Source organism: Esox lucius, chromosome 1 (assembly GCF_011004845.1).
Source record: "Esox lucius isolate fEsoLuc1 chromosome 1, fEsoLuc1.pri, whole genome shotgun sequence".
Classification (NCBI taxonomy): domain Eukaryota; kingdom Metazoa; phylum Chordata; class Actinopteri; order Esociformes; family Esocidae; genus Esox; species Esox lucius.
In genome coordinates, this window is record NC_047569.1 from 33,800,139 (window position 1) to 33,812,230 (window position 12,092).

At 48.5% G+C, this 12,092-nt stretch overlaps 1 protein-coding gene across 1 annotated transcript; it reads right to left on the reverse strand.

Annotated features, from left to right (window-relative positions):
- Positions 1-1,356: 1,356 nt before the first annotated feature.
- Positions 1,357-12,092, reverse strand: znf296 (zinc finger protein 296). The gene is made up of 3 exons (XM_010872311.5): positions 11,589-12,092; positions 9,304-9,645; positions 1,357-5,902 (listed from the first exon to the last, which is right to left on the reverse strand). The coding sequence occupies exons 1-3, from the start codon at positions 11,638-11,640 to the stop codon at positions 4,176-4,178; spliced, it is 2,121 nt and encodes a 706-aa protein (XP_010870613.2). The 5' UTR covers positions 11,641-12,092; the 3' UTR covers positions 1,357-4,175.

Genomic DNA, 12,092 nt, shown 5'->3' on the forward strand with positions numbered 1-12,092 from the left:
ACACACATCCACACACACACCCACACGACGTACAGATACACACAAACACACACACCCACACCCACACTGACACACCCACACGACGTACAGACACACACACACACACACACAGGAAACCTGTGCACACCCCTGACGTCTTGCCACCCATGTCACTACAGCAGCTGCGACAGAAGACATTCCAAAATGTCCCAGTGCTTTGGACAAGCTTCCCTTTTCTCATCCCCTTTCACACGGAACGGGTTTCCATCAGATATCTGTCGGCCGCCTACTCATGTTCTCTCCGCGGCCGTGCGGGGAGGACGACACGGAAAACAACGTCGTGTTCGATGTTTGGTGTGTCCGTTTCCCGGCCTCCTGTTCACCACGCCGGGGGTGGGGCCCTGGTCAGACACGCCCACCTGAGGATGTCGCTCCCACCCCACCCTGCTGCCCAGCTGCATTATTCGGGCGGCTTGTGTCTGAGCGAGTGCCGAAAGGGGATTGGCTGACGGGGGCGTGAATGGAGCAGGGCTGGTCATTGGTTCTCCAGTACAGAGGTGTCAATGCCTGGCAGGAAAACAAAGACCATTTGGGTATGGGAAAGTATCCACTCGCCGTAGGGGCTCCTCCTGAATATCACCTTACCTTTCTTAATTGGGTCCCCACGGACACAAAATGGCGCAGGACTGCCGGCGTAGCACTGGAGGAACTTACCTGTCCCACACCCATGGTCCCACACCCATGGTCCCACACCCATGGTCCCACACCCATGGTCCCACACCCATGGTCCCTGCCCCAGGGGAAGAGCGGACAAACTCTTCTGGGTCTGGCTCCGGTTGTCTCTTCGCTTCCTCCTTATTCTTCGCAGCACAATAGTAATTGGTAGTGGGGGGCGTACGTGCATCTGGTGTGTGTGTGTGTGTGTCCCCCCAATCTGCCCTGCCCCCACCCCGTTGAAATCTCATTAAAAAGCCTGGCTGTTAATGAGCTATAGGAATCGTAGAGCTGCCTTCTCGTTAGAGGGGGTGGTGCTTCGGCCAGAGATGCTGGCGCAGGGGCTTTTATGCCCCTGAAATGGAGTCAGCAATTACACAGCTTCCCCACGGCGAGCCCTACCCTCTGGCATACGGTGCCCCATACCCCTAGAAACCTTTCAGCGCGCCCCTGTCCCCTCAACATACCCAGGATGTGCTCTCACTCCCATTACTAAATAACAAGGTTCTGCTGGCCTACAGATAAAGACCTGCCACTGTCACAGACATGTTTTAAACTCTTATTCTGTTGGACGAGGAAACCTCTAAGCTTGTTCATATTGTCCTAACGCTGTTGCTCTTGTCGTTCAGGGACCATGTGAGACCAAGCACACAGAAATCTGGCTTTGCCTCAATTCTTTAATGAACATTCTAATACAACCAAGTCAATGACAAAACGGTGTCACGTTTACAAAGACAGTGGCGTAGTTAGCCTCACAGCAGTAGTCAGCACAACACTGGAAGGAGAGACAAACCCAGGAAAATGAGTTTGACGCGCAGTCAATAGATGTGTACAGTGACAGCATCATCGGGGATGACTGCCATTCTGGGTACAAAACATTGGTCCCTGGACAAGTATACCCCACTTTGTCCATCAACCATTCACAGTTCACCACAAATTTCAATACACATTTTTTTTTTTCTTTTTTTTTTTTTCAAAGTGTCAAAAAATAAATTTTCCCGGCCTTCAGTGTATGTAGACATCAATAATGATCATATAAATCACAGTAGTCACAAAATAGTTGGTGACACTTAACTCAAACCCTGTACTCAACCAGTAATGCCAAAGTAGCTAAAGGGTAGCTTTTTGCAAACCAACTGATACACTATAGCTAGAACTGGTTACCTTGGTTTCCGCTGTTTGCATCATCATTGTTGTTGACAAGAAACGACTCTCCAAGCAGATACAACAGCTTTTGTTACATCATCTTTTGGATATATAGTCAGTTCCATATTTACTGGCACATTCGATTAAGATGAGCAAAATATGAAAATAAATAAAATGTGTGTTATATAGCTGGTAAATTCAAATGTTATATTAGAAAGATCTTTGGGTGTAAAGTCGTTGATCCTGGTTAGCCCCAGAAGTGGAAACAAAATAGAGGTAACATCAACAATCCTCCACCATATTTTACCTTAGGTGTAAGGATTTTTTTTACAGAACCACCTTGAGGGTGATGAATGGCATTGGAACTTAAATTGCATTGAAATAGTGCTGTTTGTCCATGCACCAGTGCTGGATTTTGTAAAAAAAAAAAAGATTAAAAAAAAAGCTAAGAATATGCTATATATTTCTGGCATATCTTTTTTTGTTGTACACTTTTTTGCTCATCTTTATCAAGGATTCTACTACATATTGGACATTGCTGGGTTAGCTGGATATTTGACAAAAGGTTCAAGTCAAGTGTTACCAGAGCATATCCCTTAACACAGACAAAATCACTATATATACACAAACACACAAGTGCTCACAGACTGAAACAGTCGACGCATCATAATCGCCGTATAGCCTAGCGGCTAAATGTGGTACTGTTCCTTTTTGCAGTTTAACATAAATGTATTCAACAAGGATTTTTATTTATCACTGTAAATTAGACCTGGGTTTCATTTAGGCTTACTCTACGAAGACGTTTTGACAACCGTGTAAATCTCCTCAGGACAAGGGGACGTTTGTCAACCTATTAGCTTCAATTAGACATAAAAAATATATATTTGCTTATATTCAGCCAAAATTGATAAAAGTCAATTTGTCCAATAGATATTTACACAATGATGAAAATGGCAGGGTGGTGTAAGCCCAGACAGTACACAGACTTTTTATGAAGTGGATCTAAAATGTCCTTATGGAAGTAATAAATGGTATAAGCACTGAAAGAGATGCTTTTGCAAAGATGCCACAAGGATTTATGGGTATTATGACTCATACTACTTTCATTGGGTGATACCAATGCTTTTCTCGCCTGTAGTCAATAAGCAAAAGATAAACTTTTAATTTGCACAACCATCAACATGCACTGCCCATAAAAAGGACTAATTAAAACACAGGCAAGTGACATTTCAAATGTCAGCAAAAGCAATGCACACATAAGCTTTGAGCAGAGTTTCATAATGAATGTAAACAAAGGTAAAATAAAAGATCCCCAAATTATCAAGAAAATATATTCAAACCCGTTTCATATGAAGTTGAATTGCTTTGTAGCGTCAGCAGATGAGACTTTACAAGTCACCTAATACAGAGTTGAAAAAAAACTGCATCCGTACACCACACAAGCATTGTAAACTTTACATTAAGTGACAAGTGTTATAACAGAAAAGCGCATTCAAAGAGTTTGGTCCCATTTAAACCTGGTTCTAACATGCGTCCTTTGTTTTGATGAAAGACACACATTTAAGGTAGGTACAAAAAGGGGCATATGTCTCACCCATCCAGAAAAAAAACTGCCAATGGTCTGCTGTCAACTTATAAGCCAGACTTCCCCATGGCAAGGGAACCGGACACGGAGGCCTCATTCTGACAGCAATCTAACACCAGTTGATATACAGTATGTGTAATATACAGATACATACACTTTTTCTGTTTTTACAAAGTCCTGTTTTATTTTCTACATTTGACAGATCTGATTGGTCATCACTAAAATCTTGTGTGAGTCAATCAACCCATTGACCACTTGACTGCTGGAGCACGGTGATCGACGTCCTGTACTCTGCTGGAGCACGGTGATCGACTTCCTGTACTCTGCTGGAGCACGGTGATCGACTTCCTGTACTCTGCTGGAGCACGGTGATCGACTTCCTGTACTCTGCTGGAGCACGGTGATCGACTTCCTGTACTCTGATGGAGCACGGTGATCGACTTCCTGTATTCTGTTGGACTGTGGTGGTTGACTTCCTATTCTTGAATCTTGTTTGCATCATGTCACAGTTTTGTGCAGTGTTCTTAGTAGGCACTTGGTTTTCTATAGTTGGATTTGCATATGCTAATTGTCAGCATTGCAAAGATGCACAGGGATTTGAGAAAGGAGCAGGTTTGGTCCCAGTTGAAATGGATATCCATTTAAGGGCCAGAACAGCCCTTACAATTATACAAATGTTTTTTTGGTCAAATGGTTGGCAGGCCTGAAAGTCCAGTGGTACGTGACATGACCGATGTGCCGGACAAGTAGTTTACACCAAGACCGCGTCTGTACTGCCTTCAGCAGGGAGATCACCAACACGACCTTCAACTACGGCTGGGCTGCCGGCACCGCCCAACTCTCCTGCACGGTTCTCCTCAGCCTCCAGTCCCTGCTCCTCCACGGCAGCCAGCTTGAACTCCATCTGGTCCGCAACATCCTCCTCCTCCTCCAGCTTGACGACCACCCCTTCCTCCAGCTTGACGAGGGCGCCGTCCGAGGGAGCGGCACCCGCCTGGGCCTCGGCGCCGGCGTGACTCAGCCCGTGGACCTTCTTCAGATGTTTCTCCAGGGTGGCATACACGGTGAAGGGCACGGCGCACAGCTGACAGAGGAAGGGCGCGCGGGCCCCGCGAGCGCCGTGGGTCTTCATGTGGCGCGTGAGCTTGGAGCTCTGGGCGCAGGCGTAGCTGCACAGGCCGCATCGGTAGGGCCGCTCGCCCGTGTGGCTGCGCCGGTGCACCGTCAGGTTGCTGCTGTTCCGGAACTGTTTCCCGCAGTACTCGCAGGCCTCCTCCCTCTTCTTCTTCCCCGGCCCGCCGCCGTTCCCACGGCTGCCGACGCCGTTTGCTCCCGCACTCCTCGGTTCGTTGTCCCTCGGCCACTCCTGGATCACGTCGCTGTTCCCTGCCACGAGCCACTCCCTCTCTCCGTCCACGGCCTCCCCGTCCCTCTCCCACTCACCCCCCACCGGCGCCCGCTCGTCCCTCTCCGGTCGCTTAGGGGTGCAGTTCCCGCTGGCGATGCCGCTCTCCCCACTGCCTCCGGTCTCCCCGCTCTCCAGTGACCCCTCGGAGGGGCTGGCGCAGGGGGAGGCGTGCCGGCGGTCCACCTGTCCCTCCAGCTCATCCTCCCCCAAATCTCCCTGGGGCTGGAACAACCTGAGCAGGCTCCTGTCCGGACCTCCAGCCTGGGAGGAGAGCAGGACCAGGCCAGAGCCTGGGGAGTGATGCTTGGACAGGGACAGGTCCAACTCAGAGTTCTCCCTCTCCCCCGGTCCTCCAATCAACGCCGCCTCTCCCGTCCCCTGAATTGCAAACCTCCCCCTCGTCCCCTGACTGACCCCCTCATCCTCACCTACCAGCCCCAACTCGGTCCCCTCGTACGCCACCCCCACAGCCCCGGTGGCCTCCCTGCGGTGACTCCTCATGTGGCGAGCCAGCTGACCACTCTGGGCGAAGGCCTGGTCACACAGTCCACAGTGGTAGGGCCTCTCGTAAGCATGGGTCCGCCGGTGGGCTGACAGACTGCGCAGGGACTGGAAGCCCTGGCCACACAGCTCACAGGGGAACCCCGCCTGGAGGGCCCCGCCCGGGGGAGAAGGCGAGGTCGTGGGGACCAGACCCCCAGTGGTGACGTTGCTGCCCTGCGCCAGTTCCTTCAGGCGGACAGAGAAGTTGAGGGCCTGCTGGTCTCTGGAGGAGGGGGCGGAGTTGGCCTGGGGAGGGGCAGGGCTGGGATTTTGGCGTGGACGGAAGATGCGTGGCAGACGCAGGGCTGAGGGGTGGAAGGCGGTGGCCAGGGTGTGGCCCAACTGACGTGGGTCCAACGTGGCTGCAGATGTGTGCTGGTGACCCCTTCCGCCCGTCCTCTCCTCTTCGTCCTCCTCATCCTCAAGGTAGATGCTGAAGGAGTGTGTGTGCTGGGCGTGTTGGAGCAGGGCCCAGGCTGAGGGCAACACACACTCACACAGCTGGCAGGTGAAACAGGATGGCTCTTCTGCGACACACACACGCGCACACACACACACACACACACACACACACACACACACACACACACACACACACACACACACACACACACACACACACACACACACACACACACACACACACACACAGTTAACAAGTCAAATACATGAATTAGCACAGCATTATCCCTGACCCAAAATGTGGAAGACATCTCAAAAGATTTTATTAAAGCAGAAAACTGGGGAACACAGAAGAAACACAAACTGATTGGTTGGGGCAGCATTCCCCTCAGAAAGGGTTTTTAACCAAAACGCACCACATCGCAAGACCTACAGGATATAGATTTTAAACTGCCGCACTGACATGTTTTGTCTCATGTCAGAAACACATTTGATGTCTGAGTGCCTTTGATTTGAGAGTCTGCTCAAGCACAGTGAGGTGAGACAACCTATTATACTTGAGCATGTCGTTTTCCACATTAACGTAGCAAGCTAACATTGCCATCACATTGCCTAGAAGTCAGATGGGAACTATGTAGGCATCTTCATACTAAACCTTCTCCGGTTACACCAAGCCAGTTCAGCCAGTGTAAAGACCGAGAATGCAGCAAGAGGAGATGCTCAACATTCTATGGGTCAGGTCCGCAGAACAAGGTAGTCTGAAGGTCAAATACTCTGAACTATAATGACCCAAACATCAAGAGACAGAGAGACAAAGAGAGAGAGAGAACTTGCGGGAGAGAGAGCAAGCAAGAGAGAGATAAAGACAGAAGCAACAGAAAACGAGTCAGAGAGAGAAGCCATTGAGACAGAAGCCAAAGACAGAGAAGAGATTGGTAATAGGACCTGAAGCAGGGGAGATATTAACAAGAGACTGAGATGGGTAGTCAAGTATATCGGGAGATATTTTTAAACATGGTTAGCTTTGTCTCCTAACCGAGAGACACTCTCCAATTAAGCTTCAAATTGCTAATTAGCGGAACGGAGAAAACGAAGACTTTATGCAAATCAGGCACTGACTCAGCCTGCTTGACAAATGAGGCCTTTCTGCATAAATCAAAATTGGAAAGAAGATCCCTAAATTTAGGGGGAAACAGTTCTATTTTTTTTTTTCAGAGAGGTTCAAAGCCGACTCTGCTATAAGCCTCTTTCATGTTTCCTCAAGTCAAAATCCTTCTGTATATCACTGGTGGGGGAGGAGAGAAAAGATGAAGAAGAAAGCAACTCTCTCTTGCTCCCTTTCTTTCTCCTGCTCCCTTTCTTTCCCTTCCCTTTTCTTCTCGCCCTCTCAGCCTGGAGAGGATAGGAAATGTGGTGGACACATCCTTTAACTTGGCCTGGAGAAGCGGCTGTGTAGGAAGGTGGTACATGTAGAGGGATGGAGAGAGTAACCAATAACAGATAAGGAAAGTGGATAAAGATGTATCAGTGCAGGCTGACAAACGCCACGAAAATATGTCACCCCTTGGATTGTACTGCAGGCCCATCCTCCCCCCCTCACCCCTCCTCCCCCTTAACCCTCCAAATCTCTCCCCGAGGGGGGGCTTTTGTCTCGGGGTCCTGGAGTGAAATACAATACCCAGACGGTTTCTCTTTCGTTCTTTCTTTTCCTCTCTCCCTCGCCCGCTCACTCTTTTTTGTAAGGATTCCCATTTGGCCCGGGGTAGCACTTGAATATTAAGCAGAAGCAATAACTGCTAATTAAAAATGCAGATTGGCTAGGAGCACTAACGAGCAGCAGGCAGAATCTCCTCTCCCTAAGGGAGGGAGGCAGGAGGAGGGGGGGTTGAAAAAGGGCAAGTGAGTGTATGTTGAAGATGGGGGGGGGGGGGAGAATAATGTTGAAGATGACAAAAAAACAAACAAGTAGAATAAATAAAAATAAATGAGACAGATGTACATGTCATAGTAATCCATCATTATTTTCATTCTGTCCCTCTTTCACTCTAGTGTAAAAAAAACAACAAAAAAAAACACACGTGTGAGGGGACACCTTTTCCGTTGTGGGAGAACTGCCGTTTCACTTCGAATCATCTCACGCAACCTGACATTTGCTCACCCTCCCACAGTCAGATTGAACCTGTACTGTAGCCAACAACCTGTACTGTAGCACATGCAAGCTATTTAACTGATCCCTCCACAAACAAAACATACTTGCCTATAGATTAACATAGTTTAGTATTTCCTACAAATACCACAAATCTGAATAAACAACATTAGATAGATGTTTTCAAGAAGCAGTGACTACTTTTATTACCAAACGATAACTTGTTTTCCTATGACTCTTGGGTAGTGCACATGGATAGTGCACGTGGGTAGCTGTTGTGTAAGCCTGTGGGTAGAGACACAGACACAAACTAAGAGACAGACACAAACAGAGTGAGAGAGAGGCAGAGAGCAAGAGAGAGGCAGAGAGCAAGAGAGAGGCAGAGAGAGGCACAGAGCGGCAGAGAGAGGCACAGAGCGGCACAGAGCGGCAGAGAGAGGCAGAGAGAGGCAGAGAGAGGCAGAGAGCGGCAGAGAGCGGCAGAGAGTGTGGTTGCACGAAAAACAAGCAGTGACAGAAGAGCCTGAAAGAGAGAAATAAAAGAGATGTGGACAGACGGAAGCAGAGCGTCCCCTGAGCGTTACACCAAGGAAGGAAGTGCATGTGACTCTACAGCATTTTTGTATACAGTATGTGCATGTACATACTGTGTATGTTTGTATAGGCAACTTCAGAGCCGTTCAGACCGACATGATGCTTGTTCACTTCTCTCTCTCATTCTAAATGCATGTCCTTGACAGTGAGTTTAGACGGCCTCTTCCTGCCCACAGAGGTCTGCCCCTGCTTCATCGGCAGAGTATTAACCTTCTCAGTCCTTCATGTAACACCTGCTCTCAGACCAGTGAAAAGTGACAGCGACAAAAGGTAATAAAACCAAGGTAATAAGTATCAGACAACCGTCTGCTTGTCATGCCGGGATGCCCATGATGACGCACGCCATACCTATGGCGAAACTACCCCCGGAAACGGCCTGCAGCAATGACCCCACCACAGCCTGTGGTGACATCACCTCCCGGCCTGCCTCCACTCAGCCCCGGCGGTCCTCCGGTGAGAGCAGCAGGTGGCCAGAGGGCCCTGCCCGGGGTGTTTACCCAGCCACCTCACCTGAGAGTCAGAGTCAAGGAGATGGAGGCGAGCTCAGGTGCACTGGGGCCCTGGGGGGGGGACACAAACGATTGCCTATCCTTTCCACACAATTAGCCTGTGTTTCGCTAACTCACAGAGGCCGCCGCAGCACAGCAACACCCAGCTAATGAGCTGGACGGATGATGGGGGGGGGGGGGGGGGGGGGGCGGCAGTTGTTAGAAGTAGTGGCGGGGGGGACAACAGAAGAAAAACAGGACAAAAATAGTCACTAATTAGCGACCTGCCGGTACTCACCTGTTCTGTTTGGCTCCGCCTTCACGTCATGCTCCTTTCCCCTGGACCGGTTGGTCACACTCCTCAGCTCCACAAAACCTGACTCCATCTGAGGGACGGCACTGCGCTGCTGGGTCCGGTTGGCCGGGGACGGAGGGTTGTGGGCGTTGGGGCTGTGGCCGAAGGTGCGACAGCCCCCCTGTTTGTGTTGAATGAAGGCCAGGATGTGGGCGAGGGGGAAGGCCTGTCCACACTGCCCACAGGTCAGTAGGTCACGAGCCTCCTCCTGAACCCTGACCTGGGTAAGTGAAGCCCTCTCCTCCAATGACGAAACAGGGGCAGCATCTGACGGGTCGGGGGCATCTATGATGAGACGAGGGAGGGAGACAGAGAAGAAGACCGTATGGAAGAAGGGAGAAGATGAAAGTAAGAGAAGAGGGAGAGATGAAAGAGATGGGGAGGAATGGCAACAGTTGGTGAATGATTTAGAGGAATGACACAGAGGGAGATAAACATTTAAGAAAATATAAACATAACCCTATTCAGGTCTTGGAGATGCAGCAGGCTCAGCTAGACATCAGGCAGATAGGGACAACTGCTGATATGGCCCTCAGAGGAAACAACTCTGCTTCTGAAAGTGCTACTTTCGACACAGACGCTCAACCCCAAACACTCCGCCAGAGATACAGAGGCAGTCAGGCTATTCCGGTCAGACGATACTGACCACTTCCTTCAACTGAACATCTAGTAGCTCCTTTCACTGAGATGGCAGGCATTGTGGCATGTCTAAACTAACACCATTGCTTCCTGTCAAGTGTTGTGCATAAAGAATATGTATATATATTTTAAATGGTACTTCCAAATAGTGAAGAAAAATATTCAAACCTGGCAACACAGATTCTTTACCGAAATATTTTGAAACATTTAAACAGTGCAGTTGACAGTTAAGACTAAATTATGAGGTGGTTTTGCGGCTGGAGTTGAGTAAAACATGACATTACTTAAATCAAACTTGGTGGTTTGGGTTCTTGCATCTTTCGCGGGTGATGTCTAGCTTTAGAGTAACTACAACTATTCTAGACTTACAAATCAAATTTCAGTTTTTCTCATCAATGGCATACAGCACATAAAAGCAATAGTCCATGATGACTCATTTACAGCCCATGAATGCGTAGCCAACCGCTAGGTCGGTTAATGACCGTTGGTCAGGTTTGAGCTGTTAAAGGCAGACGTTTTACTGGTCCTTGCGATTTTCACAAGTTGATAAAAGAAGAAAGGGAGGGAGTTAATGCGGTAACGGACACGCCTTATTACGAGGACCGGATTCACCTGCCCGGACTAGGCCGAGTACAGGACAGGTACAGACAGTACAGTCGTGCGGAGGAGCCCTGCTAGTGGTTACTAAAAAATGTCACCTTTCCTGTTTCAATGCAGCTCGCTGTTTGTGCAGACAAGCTATAGGCGCGGTTGCACACACAACATGAAGAGTCAAGGCTTGTGGTCAAAGGCACGCTCGGCTGGTCTTCGTTAGGGGAACAGAAAAAGAGGCATGTTGTTTCAGAGCATTTTTTGGAGTTTCTGTCAACGCCTGCCCACACTGCCCCGGGGAAGGAAAACTCATTTAAGTGCCAAGCTTAACTATAGACCGTATACTCTTCATATCAATACATATCTAAGAGTCTATGTTGGACCTACAATTTATAATTCAGGTGTAGCTTATAGGGTATGTGGGCTACATTTGGATACATGTAAGATTAGTGTAAGATGTCGGTGGAGTTGAGAGACTTCTCTCGGTTTCTTTTGCCTTGTCACACGGGCAGCCTACGGTGTCTAGAGCACGCGGTCGGCACTACATTCCAAGGAAGCGCTCATGTTGTCAAAATAGGAGATAATTCTAACAGCCGCGGCCAACAAAGACAGAAAGAAAAACTTTAACAAAAAATAACATGGTCAAGAAGCAATAAGGAAATACAAAAGTACGCTATGTCCCTTTTTTTTTAGATACCAGAGGAAAATATGTTCTATTGATTAGCTGTCTTATGCGCGAAGCTCACTTTATAATATGTAGGTTAGCATACGAACACATTTCATTGATTTTGACAGTAGTCTACTTGTTGCAAAAGTAGATGTAACCTATATAAACTATTACAAATATATATAATTAAATGTAAGTGTGCGCATACTTACACAGTATCACGTATACAAACGAAAACCCAAAGTTGAAATACAATATGAAATACGTAAAATGGTCTAAATAAAGCATACTTGTACTATCATTAGCAGCCATAGCGTCTCCTTTAGCTTACCTTGAATTGCGCTCAGGTGTTGCGGTCGGCTGCCTTGTTTTCGTCTGGACATTGTGTTTTATTGGGATACACCACCTCGCAAGGTTCGGCCGGTGTATCCAGACTCCTGAACGCAATCGGAAGTATTGTTTACGTTGATAGTAAAATCCTTGATTTGAAGTACTGTCTAGTTTTACGGCGCGGTCGGGACGTTTTCGCGTCTAGCTCAGTGTAGGCTACGAGCTAGTGTTCAAGTTCAGGTCAGGCAACCAGCCCGGCAGCGGTGGAAAGAAGGGGCAGGGGCGAGATGTTTAGGCGCCGCCCGCCACCAGGCTACTGTTCCGACCCGACCCCGCCCTCCACTCGCTGTCACACTCACACACACTCACACACACACAAATACACACGCGCGCACTTTCACTCTCTCAAAGACACACACATAGCAACGGTGTCATCACAGTCTAGACTGTTTCCTTTCTATAAGCAATCAATAGTTATTTTAATTTCTTGTTACTTTTTAATTAA